The sequence below is a fragment of the Pempheris klunzingeri genome, chromosome 21, assembly GCF_042242105.1.
Source record: "Pempheris klunzingeri isolate RE-2024b chromosome 21, fPemKlu1.hap1, whole genome shotgun sequence".
In the NCBI taxonomy this organism is placed as follows: Eukaryota; Metazoa; Chordata; class Actinopteri; order Acropomatiformes; family Pempheridae; genus Pempheris; species Pempheris klunzingeri.
In genome coordinates, this window is record NC_092032.1 from 21267522 (window position 1) to 21287741 (window position 20220).

The window sequence follows — 20220 nt, forward strand, 5'->3', positions numbered from 1 at the left end:
TTCCTTCCTCCCTCCCGCCTTCCTTCCTTCCTTCAAAATAAGACGCTCAAGTGAGACTCCTGCAGTAAAGTTCTCCTGCTGTCAGGAAGGATTCACAGATCTAGATTTCTAGATTCAGATGTCTCTGTTGAAATAAAATGGAACAGGGGCTCGTTAAAGGTAAGAAGAACATGTATTGAACAGGTAAAAACAGAAGATGGTCTCCTCTCAGCCACCAGATCCTCTCTGGACGCCCTGAGGAGGAGACTCCATGTCCCCAAATACCAGCCGTCCTCCTGCAGCAGCCGCTCAGCTCCTCCTCCTCCTCCTCCTCTCTTCAGAGCCTCCATCCAGCTCGCCATCCCCAACATCGTCCTGAGGCCCAGCCTGGACGACATTCAGGTACCTCTGCTGCTCCCATAAACCGTACGGGGACCGTTTGAATGAAGAGAACGTGAGAAACATTGTCAGTCCGTGTTTCTTCTGCTTTGTTCAACGTTAAGTCTGGTTATCGGACTCGAACTTCAAATTTAGTGAAGTAGTTATTATAATTGTTTTATGTTTGAAATTCAGTTTCAAAATATGCAAATAGTTAAGTAAAGATATTAAAAATATATACTTTCCTTCATTTTTACTACCTGAAGCTTAAATACAGTCATCAGAATGGTAACTATGGTTACAGCTGGAAAGCACTGGAATGCAACTTAATAATATAAAATTCGAGGCCTTGTTGTTCCTTCTGTGTCTCCATTTCTCTTTTTCATGGTATAGTTGTGAACGTGGTATTAAGTGACAGTCTATCTGGTATTAAAGGGTCTTAAAGAGTCTCTAATGGAAGTGAATGTCAGCAGAGACGCTGTGGAGGCTCCTGCTGCCTCCGACTCGCCCACCAACAGGTGCATGAAATCAAGCACCGACACCCAAACGCAGCAGAGAGAGGATCCTCGCTGTCATCTGACCTTTTCTTTACGTTTACGTGTCTCGTTTCCGCTCTGCTGGACGCAGAACACGATACCTTTGTTGTATTTGTTGTTTGATCGATTCTTGAGAGCGATATATCTCAGGAACATCTCGAGGGAATTTGGCACAAACGTCCACTTGGACTCAAAGATGAACTGATGATCGCTGTGAGCTCACAAAACACATCTTTGGCCATAAGTCAAGAATCAGATGGCTAATGATGACATTTAATATTCACGAGGTCAAAGGTGGACTTTACTGTGACGTCTTAATGTTCTGTAGAAACTGTCTGACGGTGACGGATGGAGGCTGAAACTCTTATTTTACAATCAGTTGGGTTTCTGTTGTTACCTGTAACCTTTCCTTCATCTCCTGTAATGTTTTGTCCTGTCTTACATTATGGTTTTCATTTCTGGGAGGAGAAATTACAGAGCACGGCCGCTCTCCCATGCAGAGAGCACCTCCCTGATGCTCGTGCAGCAGAATCACATATGGAGGCTGTTTGGACGTCTACGTACCTTTACCGGCATGTCTTAATAAGCTGCCTGACATTTACCACTGTGGGGGGGTGCAGGTAGACCATGAGTGTGTGTGTTGTGTGTTTCAGAGTGCAGTGAACAGGCTGGTGAGCGCCGTGCTGTCTGTGACTAAAGACATCCCTCTGTGGACTCACTGTCATCTGCAGTACAGACAGCAGCAGGTACGCTGGTCAATAAACTCACTCATCTGGTTTACCGGACAGCCAATCACAGTCCGGCGTTCTTCTGTCTGCCAGGTGGAGCAGGCGGCGGGTCGGGATGCAGGAGACGACATCCCGGTGAAGCCACCGGTGCTGCGGCCTCTGGACAGACAGCTGGCCGAGCACAGAGACGTCACCAAGTCAGTCCAGCAGTCCAGTCCTGAATCAGGTTTTTAGATGGACAGTAATGCAGGTTTCTTTGCCTTTTCATTGGCTGGTAACTTTTAGCTCACCAACTAAGAGGGATCCCTACAGAGAGAGACCTGGAAGATCCTTTTGGTTTAACCACAAACAGCACACACACCAGACTACATTCACTAAAACAGGGATTTTAGAGAACAGAACACAGGAGCTGCTGCTCTGCTGCTGCCTCCATCAATTAGTTTGTTTGTTAATGTGTGTCACAATGATATCATGTGGGATCTGAATTAACCCTTTAAAACACCAAAGTCACACAACAACACAAACAAGCTAACTGATCCAAGCAGCAGCACACCAGCAACTTTCATGTAAAATCCCTGTTTTAGTGAATGTAGTCTGGTGTGTGTGCTGTTTGTGGTTAAACCAAAAGGATCTTCCAGGTCTCTCTCTGTAGGGATCCTTTCCATGATGCTGTCACACACTTAGAATAACACTCTGATCCTCCTGAACAAATAAAAACACACACCTGAGTCCCAAAGAAGACAAACACCTTATTGGACTTCAGATGTTTCTGATACTTTGATAAATGTTGCTGCTGTTAAAACGGAGTGAAGCTGATAACAAACCAGTGTTCACAGCCCCTGATGGTGGTGATGATGGTGATGGTGATGATGGTGATGGTGATGGTGATGATGGTGTTGTCTGGAGCAGGTTGGTGGTCCAGCTCGGCTCCATCGTGTCGTCTCTGAGAGCTCAGGCTGCCGACACTCTGAATGAGCTCACTCACTTCTCACCTCTGTGGCTCCAGGTGTGTGTGATGATGATGATGATGATGATGATTGGTGATGATGATGATGAGCTGGACTAACGGCAGGTGTGTTTAGGACCCAGAGGAGCAGGTCCAGGCCTTCCTGCAGTCCGACCCCTCCCTGACAGAGTTCAGCTCTCAGATCTCCTTCTACTCAGTGAGTCTCCTCTTCATCGCGCCATTAAAGCTCCATTAAAGTGTCTCTTTACCCATGATGCCTCGCTGCGTCTGCAGAAGCTGGAGGCGCAGATCTCGGAGCTGCCCCCGCTCCGCACGGTGGGGCCGCTCGTCCTCGACACGGAGCCGCTGAGGCTGGCGCTCGCTCAGGAGTGTGGCCTCTGGAAACGGGCCTTTGGCGGCGTGCTGCACCGCCGGGCCGCCGCCCACATGGACGACGTCTTCTCGTTCGTGGACGGGATGACGAAGCGCCTGCAGCGGCCAATCGCAGACCTGGAGGACGTCCGAGGAGCCATGGCGGCGCTCAGAGAGGTCAGCCGGCGTCTGATTGGCTGTTCAATCAATCACTGATCAATCAGTGAAATAATGAACTGCTGTGTGCTCATTGATTATTGACAGGCTGAACTTTTATCTCTACTTCTAACTCACTGACTTCTATCTCAATCTGTTCTGTCAATCATTTATTCATTCTTCATCTCTCCTTCATCTCTTCTTCATCTCTCCTTCATCACTTCTTCATCACTTCTTCATCACTTCTTCATCTCTCCTTCATCTCTCCTTCATCACTTCTTCATCACTTCTTCATCACTCCTTCATCTCTCCTTCATCACTCCTTCATCTCTCCTTCATCACTTCTTCATCACTTCTTCATCACTCCTTCATCTCTTCTTCATCACTTCTTCATCACTCCTTCATCTCTTCTTCATCTCTCCTTCATCTCTCCTTCATCACTTCTTCATCACTTCTTCATCTCTTCTTCATCACTTCTTCATCACTCCTTCATCTCTTCTTCATCTCTCCTTCATCACTTCTTCATCACTTCTTCATCACTCCTTCATCTCTTCTTCATCTCTCCTTCATCACTTCTTCATCACTTCTTCATCACTCCTTCATCTCTCCTTCATCTCTCCTTCATCTCTTCTTCATCTCTCCTTCATCACTTCTTCATCACTTCTTCATCACTCCTTCATCTCTCCTTCATCACTCCTTCATCTCTTCTTCATCTCTCCTTCATCACTTCTTCATCACTTCTTCATCACTCCTCCATCTCTCCTTCATCTCTCCCTCCTTCATCTCTCCTTCATCACTCCTTCATCTCTTCTTCATCTCTCCTCCATCTCTCCTTCATCACTCCTTCATCACTCCTTCATCTCTCCTTCATCTCTCCTTCATCACTCCATCTCTCCTTCATCACTCCTTCATCTCTTCTTCATCTCTCCTTCATCACTTCTTCATCACTTCTTCATCACTCCTTCATCACTCCTTCATCTCTCTCTCCTTCATCTCTCCTTCATCACTCCTTCATCTCTTCTTCATCTCTCCTCCATCTCTCCTTCATCACTCCTTCATCACTCCTTCATCACTCCTCCATCTCTCCTTCATCTCTCCTTCATCACTCCTTCATCTCTCCTTCATCACTCCTTCATCTCTCCTTCATCACTCCTTCATCACTCCTCCATCTCTCCTTCATCACTCCTTCATCACTCCTCCATCTCTCCTTCATCTCTCCTTCATCACTCCTTCATCTCTCCTTCATCACTCCTTCATCTCTCCTTCATCACTCCTTCATCACTCCTTCATCACTCCTCCATCTCTCCTTCATCTCTCCTTCATCACTCCTCCATCTCTCCTTCATCACTCCTTCATCTCTCCTTCATCACTCCTTCATCTCTCCTTCATCACTCCTCCATCACTCCTTCATCTCTCCTTCATCACTCCTCCATCTCTCCTTCATCTCTCCTTCATCACTCCTTCATCTCTTCTTCATCTCTCCTTCATCACTCCATCTCTCCTTCATCTCTCCTTCATCTCTCCTTCATCACTCCTTCATCTCTCCTTCATCACTCCATCTCTCCTTCATCACTCCTTCATCACTCCTTCATCTCTCCTTCATCACTCCTTCATCTCTTCTTCATCTCTCCTTCATCTCTCCTTCATCACTCCTTCATCACTCCTTCATCACTCCTTCATCTCTCCTTCATCTCTCCTTCATCACTCCATCTCTCCTTCATCACTCCTTCATCTCTCCTTCATCTCTCCTTCATCTCTCCTTCATCACTCCTTCATCTCTTCTTCATCTCTCCTTCATCACTCCTTCATCTCTCCTTCATCACTCCTTCATCTCTCCTTCATCACTCCTCCATCTCTCCTTCATCTCTCCTTCATCACTCCTCCATCTCTCCTTCATCTCTCCTTCATCACTCCTTCATCTCTTCTTCATCTCTCCTTCATCACTCCATCTCTCCTTCATCTCTCCTTCATCACTCCTTCATCACTCCTCCATCACTCCTTCATCTCTCCTTCATCACTCCTTCATCTCTCCTTCATCACTCCTCCATCTCTCCTTCATCTCTCCTTCATCACTCCTCCATCACTCCTTCATCTCTTCTTCATCTCTCCTTCATCACTCCATCTCTCCTTCATCTCTCCTCCATCACTCCTTCATCTCTCCTTCATCACTCCTTCCTCTCTCCTTCATCACTCCTTCATCTCTCCTTCATCACTCCATCTCTCCTTCATCTCTCCTTCATCTCTCCTTCATCACTCCTTCTCTCCGTCCTGTTTGAGGTCCGGGAGGCGGAGGTTCGTATCGACACCACCATCGGTCCCGTGGAGGAATCCTTCGCTCTGCTCAACAAACATGAGCTTCTCTTCAGTGACGGGAACGCCGAGCGCGTGGACGGCCTGACGTACGCCTGGAAGAACCTCAGCGCCCTGGTGAGACGCCGGGGGGAGGGAGGGAGGGAGGGAGGGAGGGGGGGGGTGAGGTCAGAAAACAAATATCCTGATTACAAGCAGATCATCAATGAAGCTTTGAACGTCCAGCAGCATGAGCAGTGTAGCCGGTGTGTCCCCTCCCTCAGTGTTACCGGCTGTTGGTGGTCTTTTATCTCCATTATGGTCTCAAGCCGGAAACAAAACAAGTGAGAGTGGAAGAAAACTTTAACGCAGCTGAAAATGACCAACATTAATTGTAAACGAACTGTGATTTGATTTTGAACGTGTGTGTGTGTCTGTGTGTGCACTTCTGTCCTGGTGAGTTTTAGAAAGTAGAAGTTTGTCCCTCTCCTCATGTATAAGAGTCACTTCTCTTATGTCACAATGTTATTTCTGATGTGTCTTTTCTCGTTTCGCTGCTTCTCTGTGGTTTTAAATAGTTGAACGAGTGTGGATCCGGAGGAGGGCTAAAGTGTGTGTTGTGGTCTCAGGTGGTGCAGAACCAGAACACTCTGGTGAAGATCCAGCCCAGCATGAAGGCCGACCTGCTGACTGCGGTGCAGAGCTTCCAGAGCCACGTTCAGAGCTTCTCCGCGGCGTACGACCACAGGTGCTCACACATCAGGGACGCGGCCTCGGTGGTGTGTAGTCATACGTGTGCAGAGAAGTGACGGTGTGTGTTGGCAGGGGCCCGGGGGTGGAGGGCGTCGCTCCAGCGGAGGCCAGCGAGCGGCTGCAGAGTTTCCAGGCTGAGTTTGATCAGCTGTGGAGGAAGTACACCACCTACTCTGGAGGAGAGGAGCTGTTTGGGCTTCCTGTTAACGGTATGAGTGGCTTTACTTCACGTTTTCCTGCTCCTCCTCCTCCCCCCTCCTGATCAGCCCTCTCCCCCCCGCAGAGTATCCAGAGCTGCAGAGGATCAAGAGGGAGCTCTCTCTGCTCTCCAGACTCTACACCTTGTACAGCTCCGTCATCGACAGCGTGGCCGGCTACTACGACATCCTGTGGGCCGACCTCAACATCGAGAAGATCAACACTGAGCTGCAGGACTTCCAGAACAGGTACAGCAGGGTAACATGTTATTTAAATATTTATTTAGTAAAATACATTAAAGGAGAACTTTTTTTATTTTTTAACCCTGGGTCCTCTCTGTCCACATCTGTCTGATCAACTGCACCTGATCACAGTAGGTCCACTAAAAGAGCTTGTTTGATCCACTGACAGGCTCAGAGTGTTATTCTAAGTGTGTGACAGCATCATGGAAAGGATCCCTACAGAGAGAGACCTGGAAGATCCTTTTGGTTTAACCACAAACAGCACACACACCAGACTACATTCACTAAAACAGGGATTTTAGAGAACAGGACACAGGAGCTGCTGGTCTGCTGCTGCCTCGATGGGTCTGTTTGTTTGAGTTTTGTGTGTCACACAGACATTGTGTTGTATGTCAGCTAACCCTTTAAAACACCAAAGTCTCAAAATAGCACAAACAAACTAACTGATCGAAGCAGCAGTTGACCAACAACTTTCATGTAAAATCCCTGTTTTAGTGAATGTAGTCTGGTGTGTGCACATAGAGCGATATAATGGCTATAACACTTTTACTACCTACCAGTCATTCAGACACCAGGATGTGTAAAAACAGAGCCCAGGATTAAAAATCAGTTATGCATTAAGACTGATATCATCCCGGCAACAAATGAAAGTACGTACATTTAAATTCTTTCATGTTATGCAGTCAAAAAATAAGTTTGTGTCAGCGCTGGTCGTGCAGCTTCATCCCTCCCTGCGTCTCCTGCTGTGTTTTCAGGATCCGGAAGCTTCCGAAGGCGCTGAAGGAGTGGCAGGCCTTCAGAGATCTGAAGAAGACCATCGACGACTTCACTGAGACCTGCCCTCTGCTCTACATGATGGCCAACAAGGTGGGGGCCTGCCTGTCTGTCTGCCTGTCTGTCTGCCTGTCTGTCTGTCTGTCTGTCTGTCTGTCTGTCTGTCTGACTGTCTGACTGTTTCCTTCAGGCCATGCTGCCGCGCCACTGGACCCGTGTGGGTGAGCTGACTGGTCACAGTCTCCAGGTGGAGTCGGAGAGTTTCTCCCTCAGAGACCTCATGGAGGCGCCGCTGCTCCCGTTCAAAGAGGACATTGAGGTAGTCACGCCGACAACACTGAGGATCCATATTGATCCATATTGATCCAATTAATTAATGTACGAATGTCAGCTGACTTCTTCCTCCTCAGAACTTGTCTTTTGATTGAGATATTTGTTCACTTGTTTTTCTTTTAAATCCTGAGAAAAGTTGAGAGCAACCCTGAAATATCCAAGATAACAATCAAAAGTCAGGAGTAATCTGGGAAACTTCTGCAATCTGGAAAAGATGGGAATCACCATAAAAAGTCAAGAATAATCCAGAAAAATCTGCTATAATCAAGGAAAAGTTTCAATAATCCAGAGAAGTCAAGGGGAAGTTAATTTATGAGATTAAAATAACTGCAGAAGTCAGAAGTGGTGACAGAAAGACGAGAATCATTTTGAAAATTTAGAATTAAAGATGAAGGAAAAATGTCAGTAATCCCAAAATACAGAAACAATCCAGAAAAGGTGGAATAACCTTTAAAGGTTCAGGGTAAATGTGTGATTAGATGATCCAGAAAAACTGGGAATGACTTTAAAACCCTGAGAAGTTAAAAATGTTCCTGAAAGGTCAGAGGTTCATTCTCTAGGCTGGTTTTTCTAAGAAGTGGAATAATGGTAGAACCTCTGGAGACGCTCCTCGGCCGATCGTTCCCGTGTGTTTCAGGACGTCTGCATCAGCGCCGTGAAGGAGCGAGACATCGAGGCCAAGCTGAGGGACGTGGTGGCCGAGTGGAGCGGCCACACGCTCGCCTTCGCCACCTTCAGGACCCGAGGAGAGCTGCTGCTGAGGGGAGCCGACGCCGCCGAGAAGGTCTCCATGATGGAGGACAGTCTGATGGTGCTGACGTCGCTGCTGAGCAACAGGTGGGGGGCAGGGCAGAGCCAAAGGGTGGAGGGGCGGAGAGAGGGCAAGAAAGAAAGAACTGAGATAAACCTAAAGGGCAAGAGAGGATGAAATGGATAGAAGACAGAAAGGAGAGAGAGTGGAAAGGTAAATAAAAGTTCACTTTAGAAATGAGCAACAGGAAGGAAGGAGGAGACACAGGACATGAAAGGATGGAAGGGAGGAGAGGACTATGAAAGGAGAAAAGGAAGGACTAGAAGGAAAAAGAAAAGCAGATGAGAGACTCAGAAGAAAGAGAAGAAGGCAACAACAGAAAAGATGAAGAAGCAAGAAAAAGAAAATAAACAAGTGAGGAATGAAATGGAAAGAATAGAAGAGAGAGAGAGAGAGAGAGGTGGATGATGGATGGATGAATTGATGGATGATGGATGGATGAATTGATGGATGATGGATGGATGATGGATGGATGAATTGATGGATGATGGATGGATGATGGATGGATGAATTGATGGTGGATGGATGGATGAATTGATGGATGATGGATGGATGAAGGTCTGCTCCTCCTCCTCAGGTACAACGCCCCGTTCAAGCCGTCCATCCAGCTGTGGGTCCAGAAGCTGTCCAACACCTCGGAGATGGTGGAGAAGTGGCTGTCGGTGCAGAACCTGTGGGTCTACCTGGAGGCGGTGTTCGTGGGCGGAGACATCGCCAAGCAGCTGCCTCAGGTGACTCGGGTGACTCTCTTAATGTCTCCTCGTCTTCGCGCTCGACGCAGCTTAACGGCGTCTCTCCCTCGTGCAGGAGGCCAAACGCTTCCAGAGCATCGACAAGTCGTGGCAGAGGATCATGCAGCGAGCGCACGAGCTCCCCAACGTGGTGCAGTGCTGCGTGGGGGACGAGACGCTCAGCCAGGTGCTGCCCTCGTGCCTCTGAGCAACACCACACCTGTTAGGATTCATCCTTTGATTCAAACCGGGATCTTCTGTCCTCCTCCAGCTGCTGCCTCACCTGCTGGAGCAGCTGGAGCTCTGCCAGAAGTCCCTCTCTGGTTACCTGGAGAAGAAGCGCCTGGTGTTCCCTCGCTTCTTCTTCGTGTCTGACCCCGCCCTGCTGGAGATCCTGGGCCAAGCCTCAGACTCCCACACCATACAGGTAACAGCACACGGGTGAGGAGACACGGGTGAGGAGACACAGGTGAGGAGACACAGGTGACACAAGGGTGAGGACACACAGGTGACACACGGGTGAGGACACACAGGTGAGGACACACAGGTGAGGAGACACAGGTGAGGACACACGGGTGACACACAGGTGAGGAGACACAGGTGACACACGGGTGACACACGGGTGAGGACACACGGGTGAGGACACACGGGTGAGGACACACGGGTGAGGACACACGGGTGAGGACACACGGGTGAGGACACACAGGTGAGGACACACGGGTGACACACAGGTGAGGAGACACAGGTGAGGAGACACAGGTGACACACGGGTGAGGAGACACAGGTGAGGAGACACAGGTGACACACGGGTGAGGACACACAGGTGACACACAGGTGACACACAGGTGAGGAGACACACGGGTGAGGAGACACACGGGTGAGGACACACAGGTGAGGACACACGGGTGAGGACACACAGGTGAGGACACACAGGTGACACACAGGTGAGGAGACACAGGTGAGGACACACGGGTGACACACAGGTGAGGAGACACAGGTGACACACGGGTGAGGAGACACAGGTGACACACGGGTGACACACAGGTGAGGACACACGGGTGAGGACACACGGGTGAGGACACACAGGTGACACACAGGTGACACACAGGTGACACACAGGTGAGGACACACGGGTGACACACAGGTGAGGAGACACAGGTGACACACGGGTGAGGAGACACGGGTGACACACAGGTGAGGAGACACGGGTGACACACAGGTGAGGACACACGGGTGAGGACACACGGGTGAGGACACACAGGTGACACACAGGTGAGGACACACGGGTGAGGACACACGGGTGAGGACACACGGGTGAGGACACACGGGTGAGGACACACAGGTGAGGACACACGGGTGAGGACACACGGGTGAGGACACACAGGTGAGGACACACGGGTGAGGACACACGGGTGAGGACACACGGGTGAGGACACACGGGTGAGGACACACGGGTGAGGACACACAGGTGTGTCTAATGTCTGTTTCTTCTCTCTCTCTCTCCGTCACTTTGCTTTCTCTCAGGCTCACCTGCTCAGTCTGTTCGACAACGTTAACAGAGTTGTTTTCAGCGAGAAAACCTACGACCAGGTGGTCAGCTTTCAGTCTCAGGAAGGAGAAAGTGTGGAGCTGAGCTCACCTGTCCTGGCACAGGTACACACCTCACCTCACCCAACATCCCAACCACTTTGTCAGAGTCCAGCCTGAGAGCCACCAAATCCTAAACACACGAGGCTCCTACACCTTAATTCAGGGTTTAAGACACATACCTGCTGATAAGAACAGGTGTGTTGTAGTGCTGAACTCATAGGTGATGTGAAGGCTGCAGGTGTGTGAGTGGACTTGTCTCCTCCAGGGGAACGTGGAGGTGTGGTTAGGGCAGCTGCTCGCAGGAGTGAGGCAGACCCTCCATGCCATCATCCGGCAGGCCTACCTGGCCGTCACTGATCCGGGACTGAAGCTGCTGGACTTCCAGTCGGCGTTTCCGGCTCAGGTCGGCCTGCTGGGAATCCAGATGATCTGGACCAGAGACGCAGAGGACGCGCTCGTCCTCAGCAAGTCTGACAAGAAGGTGCTTTTATTTTGAAAACGGGGACAGAAGGGATTCGTTATGATGCAGATCTGCTTCCTCTCACTGTCTCTTATTTGATTGGCTTACAGATCATGCAGACGATCAATCAGAAGTTCCTGGACCTCCTCAACGAGCTGATCGACATGACGACCAGGGAGCTGAGCAGGAACGAGAGGACCAAGTACGAAACGCTCATCACCATCCACGTCCACCAGAGAGACATCTTCGACGAGCTGGTGGGTGGACTGAGCGCAGACACCGCGCCGTGATATCGATCAAAGAACTCTTTTCTATGATGCTTTATTACCTTGATCAGGTGCGTCTGAACGTTCGGTCTGCGTCGGACTTTGAGTGGCAAAAACAGTCAAGATTTTACTTCCTAGAGGAGACGGACAGGTGTGTCATCCAAATTACAGATGTGGAGTTCAGCTACTGCAATGAATACCTGGGCTGCACGGACCGGCTGGTCATCACGCCGCTGACGGACAGGTACACCTGACACCTGCCTGCTGGCTGATGGTTGTTAAGGTGATGCCTTCAGAGAGCTGAACGTGTGACCTCTCTGTGCAGGTGCTACATAACGCTGTCCCAGGCTCTGGGGATGAGTATGGGCGGAGCTCCGGCCGGCCCGGCGGGAACAGGTGACGGCACGTCGTGTGTTTCTGGTGAAACGCTGTCACGCTGACTTTGTGTTGCTCTAATTCAGCCGTTTGTGTGTTTCCAGGTAAGACGGAGACCACCAAAGACATGGGCCGCTGTCTGGGCAAGTACGTGGTCGTTTTCAACTGTTCAGACCAAATGGACTACAGAGGGCTCGGACGCATCTACAAAGGTGTGTAGGTGTGTGTGTGATTCCTGCGGTGCAGCTGTGGTTGATGAGCAGGAAAAAGATGATTACTGCCCATACTGTAATGATTAACAGCCAGAAGAAGACCTGCAGGAAGAGAAACTGCAGTATGTCACGACATAGTAATGTCATGAGTTAGTCCAGGTGCCCAAAGGTGCTCTGCAGAAGGAACATGTTTCCTGCTCTCTGATGGAATCAAGATTCAAGATGTTTATTTCAAAGATTCAAAGTCGTATGTCTCTGGTCCCAGTAACACTGCTAACAATATCAATAAAAACACGCCGGCAAGCAAGTACGTAGAAAATATAAATATAAATAAAAATAAGGTATATTCAACTAAGAAAAATATAATAAGATAAAATAAAATGTACAGCAGAGAGGTGCGAAAAGGGCAGTGCAAAGTTGATGGCAGACGATGTGCAGTTTAAGAGTCTTATGGCCTGGGGGATGAAACTGTCCCTGAGCCTGTCGTGTGCACAGTAAAAACACGGCGGTAACACTGAGCAATGAAGTTCTTACTTTGCTAGTTTCCCTCCACACAGACAAAAACAATTATAAATATAAAAAATGTACAGAAGAATAATTTAAGTAGAACAGTGTATTAGAGTTTGATTGCAGCTCACCAGTGCAAATATAATGTGCAAAGATGTAGACATTTAAAAAAGGAGGAGGAGGTCCAAGCACTGACACTCAGTACAGGACAGATGACATCTTAAAAAACTACCAAAGCTCCTCACCAACACCAAAATCCATAAAGAAAAATACTTACTTAATACGATATCTCTTGGTCTCATGGTCAGTAGACCAAAGAGCAGTCAGAATGCTTAAAAAAAGACCACCAAAGGATCTCCTTGGATGTGTTGGGTCTCAGGAAGGCGGTGAGTGTGTTGCTGTGCGTCCCTGCAGGTCTGGCCCAGTCCGGAGCCTGGGGTTGCTTTGACGAGTTCAACCGCATCGAGCTGCCGGTCCTGTCCGTCGCCGCCCAGCAGATCTACATCGTCCTGCAGTGTAAGAAGAACAAGAAGAAGCAGTTCGTCTTCACCGACGGAGACGTGGTCGACATGGACCCTGAGTTCGGCATCTTCCTCACCATGGTAACTGGGCTGTAGTCTAATGTCTGCGTCTGGGGCTCATGTCGGCACAGTCAGTTAGTCAGAAAGTACATTTGCATGCGTCCGGCAGTCTATGCAGTAGAAAGGCATGAATGTTTCTGGAAAGTTGCTGCTACATGAGCAAAGAAAACAGAGAAAAACAGCCTGTGGGCCCTTTTTGTCAAAAAGAGAACATCAGGTTTGTTCACAGAACCTTTTAGTCTGAATCCAACTTCATCCTAAAGAAACGAGCCTCTGTGAGATTCTGTTTCCGTCTGTGCACATTCACCATCAGCCGTTCTCGGCGGCGTATCCGCGGTGTTTGACCGTCAGCTGTGGCGGCGTCTACCTCCTCCGTACACTGTGATTCCTCCGCTCTGTATTCTGGCTCTGCTAAACCTGTTGAAACCTCTTTGAATCCATCTTTCCATGGAGGTTCTGCGGACTTTGGCTGGCAAACGAAGGGGGAACATGGAGGAAAGTTAAACATCTGTATGTTTCCTACCTGCACTGTAATGACACAAAGAAGAAATCAGAACTAAATCAGGGGGAAATTTGGGAGTTACAGAACTCCACCTCCAAAGATCTGACCAGAGATCTGTTGAACCCAGTAAAATGTTCTAGAGCCTGAGATACTGCAGAAGAACCTGCATTTACAGAGTTTGAGAACTGACGTACCCCTTGTGGGGATGATCCATCTCAAAGGTCTTGTAGAACCTCCCTAGTTCCACCTGGGAACCAACCCCAAAGTTCTAGACTTCACCAGCTCCTTGTCGGTCCTCCAGAACCCCGGTTACGCCGGCCGTCAGGAGCTGCCCGAGAACCTGAAGATTCAGTTCCGCACAGTGGCCATGATGGTCCCGGACCGAGCCATCATCATGAGGGTCAAACTGGCCAGCGCGGGTTTCCGCGACAACCAGGTCCTCAGCAGGAAGTTCTACACCCTCTACAAACTGTGTGAGGAGCAGCTCTCCAAACAGGTCGGACTGATCGCAAAACCTCTCACAGCTCCTCAGTCTCATTTCCAGTGGGTTCAGGGTTCGCGTGCAGAATCTCTACCGGCTCTTTTGTGTCTGCACGTTGCAGAAAGTGTTTCTCACCCATTCGATTTCACACCAGGTCCATTATGACTTCGGTCTGAGGAACATTTTGTCCGTTTTGAGGACGCTGGGAGCCGTGAAGAGATCCAACCCGGCAGAGCCAGAGAAGACGGTGGTGATGAGGGTGCTGAGAGACATGAACCTCTCCAAACTGGTGAGTGAGGTAGTAACCTCCACATATGTGACTGTAGACGAGGCTTCAGTGGTGCTTAAGGTGTCACTACTGTCCGGCCCTTCTCTTTGACTGCAGATTTGAAGTACCAGAGTGTTTCAGCACAGCTTGAAGTATAAATAAATGAATATGAAAGGTGATTATCCTGTACCATTGGTGCAGCAGTAACGTGTCTGTGTCTCTGCAGGTGGATGAGGACGAGCCTCTGTTTATGAGTCTGATCAACGACCTGTTCCCTGGGATCGGTGGGTTTCTGTCTTCACCACACAACACAAGAGTTTCTGATCAGAGAGGCTTTGGTTGGAAACGTGAACCAGGAAGTGACGGCTTTATTCTGGCAGCAGGACTTCTCTCTCTCTCATGTTCATACGACACTGAATATTTGATATTTGAATCCTCCTCTGTAGTTCTGGATAAAGCCGGGTATCCAGACCTGGAGTCGTCCATCTTCAGTCAGGCCCGGCAGGCCGGTCTGATCCCTCACCCCCCCTGGATCCTCAAACTGGTTCAGCTCTACGAGACGCAGCGAGTGCGACACGGTACGGACACCACATGCTCTTAGAGGTCTTTTAAAGGAAGTTCCTCTAAAAAATCAACACCTGCTTTAAAAACTCGAAGCGCACAAAGAGCATCTGTCTGAAGAGGAGCTTCTCTTGTCTTGGATCTGACTAAGATGAAATCAATCAGGCTGCAAATCAATTCTTAGTTCAGGCTGTTTATTCACAAGCGTGAACCCAAAGTTTTACACAACTTATGAAATGTACTGTATGTGAAAGAGTTTTATCAACATTAGCGATAAATGACATAAAAGTAAAGATTAGTAAAAGTAAAGATTAGATTAGATATTGTTTATTGATCCCTCAGTGGGGAAAGTTTGCTGTTACAGCAGCTCAAGAGGAAACAGACAATAGAAAATTAAGTAGCAATAATATAATATATATAGAGGAAAAACCTATATAGACAAAGAAACAATGATATACACATAAAAATAATTACACCAGGGTGGACTGGGATGTGAATTATTGCACAGTTTATGTAATAGTAACTAATAAGACTAGCATGATAGAGTTGGACTGGTCCAGTAGTGAACCACAGTGGAGTAAACCCACTGCAGACACGTCCAGCTCTGCTCAGCGTCCTCGCCCTCACGTGCTCCTGCAGGTATGATGACGTTGGGTCCCAGCGGCGCCGGGAAGACGGCCTGCATCCACACGCTGATGAGGGCCATGTCAGAGTGCGGCTCCCCCCACCGGGAGATGAGGATGAACCCCAAAGCCGTCACGGCCTCGCAGATGTTCGGCACGCTGGACGTCAGCACCAACGACTGGACGGACGGCGTCTTTTCTACCCTGTGGAGGAAAACTCTCAAGGCCAAGAAGGTTGGTGGAGGTTCGGTTTTCGCTCTGTGGCCAAAGTGTGAAGAGAGTTTTTACCACGGCATGCAGGGCTTATACACTCCTTGTCTTTTCACACACACATCCTGCCAGCTCTGACATGTAAAACCACTTTTCTGTGAATCAAACTTCTGAATCAAAATCTGTACCAGAACGCTGATCTGAAGCCAGACCAACACGTCCGTTAAAAACCCTGAACTCCCAGTCAGATGTTGGGGATCAGGCTCTCTGAAATCAAAATCACTGAATGTTTTCTTAATAAAGATGCATAAATAAAGCCGGAGCGATCGATGGCGTGCCGCCTCCTTCAGTGCGGAGGAGCTGGTTGTTACATGTCAGAGCCAGTGTTTAGATTTTCTATCTATTCCTTAATGTGTGTGTGTGTGTGTGTGTGTGTGTGTGTGTCAGGGGGAGAACATCTGGATCGTGCTGGACGGGCCGGTGGACGCCATCTGGATCGAGAACCTGAACTCAGTTCTGGACGACAACAAAACTCTGACGCTGGCGAACGGAGACCGAATCCCCATGTCTCCCTGCTGCAAGGTGACCTCACAGCGTCCGTCCGTCCGTCCTGTGTCACGTCTCGGAGAGCGGCTTCACGTTTACTCGAATCAGGAGCAGCGGCTGTCAGCCAATCAGAGACCAGAACAGCGTCAAACATGTGTTTTTAGTGCTTAGAAACTAAACATACCAGTGATTCTCCTCCTGCAGAATGAGCGAATAAAGACATCCTCATTTGATATTGAAAGACGACCGTCACGATCAGTTTACCTCGAACACTGTGATAGTTTTTAGCTTTGTAAATCTCCTCTGCCTCAAACTGAATGGTATAGAAGATGTAAAGTGGAGCTGTGTGCTTTGCGTCCGGCCTCCAGATTGTCTTTGAGCCCCACAACATCGACAACGCCTCCCCGGCCACGGTGTCCAGGAACGGGATGGTGTTCATGAGCTCCTCGGTTCTCGGCTGGAGCCCCGTCCTGGAGGCCTGGCTGCAGACGCTAGCGGAGCAGCAGGCCGCCGCCCTGAAGGTCTGCTTCAGCTGCTGCTACCAGGTCAGGACCAAACAGCACCAAGCATCCTGATCTAGATCCTTTTTGCTCGTGTCTGTGAAAATAAACCTGCAGAGACTTGAAACTTGGTGCAGGAAGATTCACCACAGTTTCATATTTATTAAAAATCTGAGAAATAAGAGAAGTGCTGAGGTGTTTCTCTTCCCTCCTACAGGACTTGTTGGACTTTGTCTCCACTGCCGTGTCTCCTAAGATGCAGGTGCTGGAGTGTATGTACATCAGACAGACTATCGACCTGCTGCAGGTACGACGCCGATGACGACCTCGGGACTTAGGATGGAAACCTTCTCTTTGGTTCTGTCCACCTTTCGGGGCTCTCGGGTCGCTTTGGTGAAGTTGTGATCAGGACTTTTCACATTTGTGTGTTCAGGGTTTGCTCCCTGCGGCGGAGGAGAAGCAGGGTTGCCGCGGTGACGTGGGTCGACTGTTCGTGTTTGCGGTGATGTGGTCGCTGGGAGCCGTGCTGGAGCTGGAGGACCGAGCCAAGATGGAGGCCTTCCTGAAGGTGTGTGTGAGGCTCTGGTTTCATTTTCTTTAAAACCAAACATTTTGGGAACAGACGAGAGACTTTGACCACATTTCACATTTGGTTGATGCTGAGTCGGGGACGTGAGCTCTAACTAGTCCTGCCTGTTGTGTCTGAAGCGCTGCAGCTCGTCTCTGGACCTGCCGCACACTCGGGATGACCAGACCATCTTTGAGTTCACCGTCAACGAGCAGGGGCAGTGGGAGCACTGGTCCAGCAAGGTCTGTGGACGCCAAACCGTCTCTTTACAAACACGTTCAGCAGCAGGTCTCCTCCAGGCTGAGGAACGACGGAGGAGGTCCTGGACTCTTTAACACAGCTGATGCCTCCTCAAGGCTAAAAGTTTCTCCACATCTTCTCTATCTTTTCTCTGCAGCATCACTTCAAATAGGAAGGTTCCTCTGTAATTCAGCCGCACGTATTTGATACGTTTATGATCTTAACCAGAGAGTCAGATGAAGTTCTGGTGGTTTGATCAATGAATCAAAGAAAATACAGATCTGAGTGAAATCAAGTCATTAATGTGTATTATTACTGTGACGACGCAGGTCCCGGAGTACGTCTACCCACCGGACCACATCCCAGACTACTCGTCCATCCTGGTCCCCAATGTGGACAACGTGAGGACGGACTTCCTGATGCAGACCATCATGAAGCAGAGGAAGGCTGTGCTGCTGATGGGGGAGCAGGGAACCGCCAAGACCGTCATGATCAAAGTGAGAGACGGATTTAGAAAGGATTCCGTGCAGCGAAGCAAGCTAATGCTAATGCTGATGCTGATGCTGATGCTGATGCTGATGCTGATGCTGATGCTAATGCTAATGCTGCCTGTTTCTCTGTGCCCCCCCCCCCCCCCCCCCCCCACACACTGCAGGGCTACACCGGTAAGCTCGACCCGGAGCTCCACCTCAGTAAGGCGCTGAACTTCTCGTCGGCCACGCTGCCCAGCATGTTCCAGAGAAGCATCGAGAGCTACATCGACAAACGGATGGGCGCCACCTACGGGCCGCCGGCCGGCCGCAGGATGACCGTGTTCGTCGACGACATCAACATGCCCGTCATCAACGAATGGGGAGACCAGGTCGGCCTCAGGCTCGCTCTGATTGGTCGACATCTGCTCGCTTACCTGCTCTTTTTGTTTGTAGCCTCTTCTCTAATCTGTTTTCTGTAGATAACCAGTCATACATTTGCCTGCAGTCTCAGTTACATTAGATTGTTTTAGAATTAAAAATCATTTTCTTGGCTCCTCAGTAACCAATCATATTATTGAGCTCAGTCTTTGCCCCTCCCCTCCTAAAATGCATATAGCCAATCACGTTGTTGATATATTTGTCTCCCCAGATAACCAATGAGATTGTGCGTCAGCTGATGGAGCAGGGAGGTTTCTACAGTTTGGATCGCCCGGGGGAGTTCATCACTGTGGTGGACGTTCAGGTAACAACATGGAGGCAACAAATCTCTGGTTTCTTGTGACTCTTCAGGTCACATGATGACAGATGACAGACAGATGTCCTGGTTTTGTTTGACCTGATTAGAGGGACATTAAACATAAACAGTATCCGAGCTGGATGATGCCTTAAACGTCTGCCTTTCGCTCTGAAAGCCAAAGCCTGAGTCTGCTGTGAATAAAGAGCGTAATGACCTTTAACAGCTGGTGGCAGCCATGATCCACCCGGGCGGCGGCCGGAACGACATCCCTCAGCGCCTGAAGAGGCAGTTCTCCATCTTTAACTGCACACTGCCCTCCAACTCCTCCATCGATAAGATCTTCAGCACCATGGCTCAGGGATACTTCTGCCCAGAGAGGGGCTTCCCCGCCGGGGTCTGCCACCTCGCCGCCGCCCTGGTTCCCACCACCAGGCGGGTGTGGCAGGCCGTGAAGGCGAAGGTTGGTTAATGTTGGACAGTTTATCAGCAAAAAAAACTATTTTGCTATTTTTGTTTGGGGAAAAAAGAATAAAGCAGAAATACAAATGATGGTTACGATTACTTCATCCTAAAAAAGCTTTTATTTTGAAGGCCTACTGTATATCCCAGCAGAACACGGTACGTCTTACTTCTACGTCTGTGCCAATAGATATCCGTATCAATCAATCAGTCGGGATCAGTCGATCGGTTTAGGGTTCAGCCTGCTTGTGTGTGATGTGATGAACTCTTCTGTCCTCAGATGTTACCGTCTCCTGCCAAGTTTCACTACATCTTCAACCTGAGGGACCTGAGCAGAATCTGGCAGGTAATAAACACAGCGTCTTTTAGCCTTTTTCCTTTCGCTTGTTAACTAACTGCAGGTGAACACCTCCAGTCTGTTGGAGTAAGTTCATGTTGTGGTGTTTGTAGTTGGTGTAACCTGAGAAGACTCTTTAAAGCAATGTTTCCTTAACGATTCTCTAATTTTTCACTAATTTGTTAACTGATTAACTAATTTGTCCTCTTTTTATTGCCCCCCATCAGGGCATCCTGACAGTGAAGCCTGAAGTGTGTGTGAGCTCTGAGCTCCTCTCTGCTCTCTTCCATCACGAGTGCTGCAGAGTGATCGCCGACCGCTTCATCGACGGCAGCGACCGACAAGCCTTCGACGGCATCATGGAGAAGGTGTGTGTGTTATTATTATTTATATTAACACACCACGGGCAGAGTGCTTAGATATTCTATAACTTTATTCAGTTCTCTCACCCTCCTCTTCCCTCAGATCACAGTGGAGGATCATGGGAGAGCTCTGACTG

At 49.1% G+C, this 20220-nt stretch overlaps 1 protein-coding gene across 1 annotated transcript in view; it reads left to right on the forward strand.

Moving 5' to 3' along the window:
- Positions 1 to 20220, forward strand: part of dnah5l (dynein, axonemal, heavy chain 5 like) — a 51780-nt gene that overhangs the window by 9718 nt on the left and 21842 nt on the right. The window contains exons 25-64 of the mRNA XM_070853376.1: positions 212 to 381; positions 1547 to 1639; positions 1715 to 1818; positions 2531 to 2627; positions 2704 to 2784; positions 2862 to 3116; positions 5373 to 5522; positions 6014 to 6132; positions 6210 to 6346; positions 6421 to 6583; positions 7333 to 7444; positions 7542 to 7670; positions 8322 to 8521; positions 9073 to 9226; positions 9303 to 9413; positions 9498 to 9653; positions 10751 to 10879; positions 11082 to 11297; positions 11387 to 11533; positions 11614 to 11786; positions 11868 to 11938; positions 12022 to 12129; positions 13051 to 13238; positions 14021 to 14215; positions 14355 to 14489; positions 14695 to 14752; positions 14915 to 15046; positions 15669 to 15886; positions 16310 to 16444; positions 16777 to 16953; positions 17126 to 17215; positions 17342 to 17476; positions 17617 to 17718; positions 18046 to 18213; positions 18372 to 18578; positions 18839 to 18931; positions 19149 to 19385; positions 19665 to 19730; positions 19949 to 20089; positions 20187 to 20220. The exon at positions 20187 to 20220 is cut by the window's right edge and continues 98 nt beyond it. Of these exons, the coding sequence (XP_070709477.1) occupies positions 212 to 381; positions 1547 to 1639; positions 1715 to 1818; positions 2531 to 2627; positions 2704 to 2784; positions 2862 to 3116; positions 5373 to 5522; positions 6014 to 6132; positions 6210 to 6346; positions 6421 to 6583; positions 7333 to 7444; positions 7542 to 7670; positions 8322 to 8521; positions 9073 to 9226; positions 9303 to 9413; positions 9498 to 9653; positions 10751 to 10879; positions 11082 to 11297; positions 11387 to 11533; positions 11614 to 11786; positions 11868 to 11938; positions 12022 to 12129; positions 13051 to 13238; positions 14021 to 14215; positions 14355 to 14489; positions 14695 to 14752; positions 14915 to 15046; positions 15669 to 15886; positions 16310 to 16444; positions 16777 to 16953; positions 17126 to 17215; positions 17342 to 17476; positions 17617 to 17718; positions 18046 to 18213; positions 18372 to 18578; positions 18839 to 18931; positions 19149 to 19385; positions 19665 to 19730; positions 19949 to 20089; positions 20187 to 20220 (5586 nt within the window). The remainder of the gene's footprint in view (positions 1 to 211; positions 382 to 1546; positions 1640 to 1714; positions 1819 to 2530; positions 2628 to 2703; positions 2785 to 2861; positions 3117 to 5372; positions 5523 to 6013; positions 6133 to 6209; positions 6347 to 6420; positions 6584 to 7332; positions 7445 to 7541; positions 7671 to 8321; positions 8522 to 9072; positions 9227 to 9302; positions 9414 to 9497; positions 9654 to 10750; positions 10880 to 11081; positions 11298 to 11386; positions 11534 to 11613; positions 11787 to 11867; positions 11939 to 12021; positions 12130 to 13050; positions 13239 to 14020; positions 14216 to 14354; positions 14490 to 14694; positions 14753 to 14914; positions 15047 to 15668; positions 15887 to 16309; positions 16445 to 16776; positions 16954 to 17125; positions 17216 to 17341; positions 17477 to 17616; positions 17719 to 18045; positions 18214 to 18371; positions 18579 to 18838; positions 18932 to 19148; positions 19386 to 19664; positions 19731 to 19948; positions 20090 to 20186) is intronic.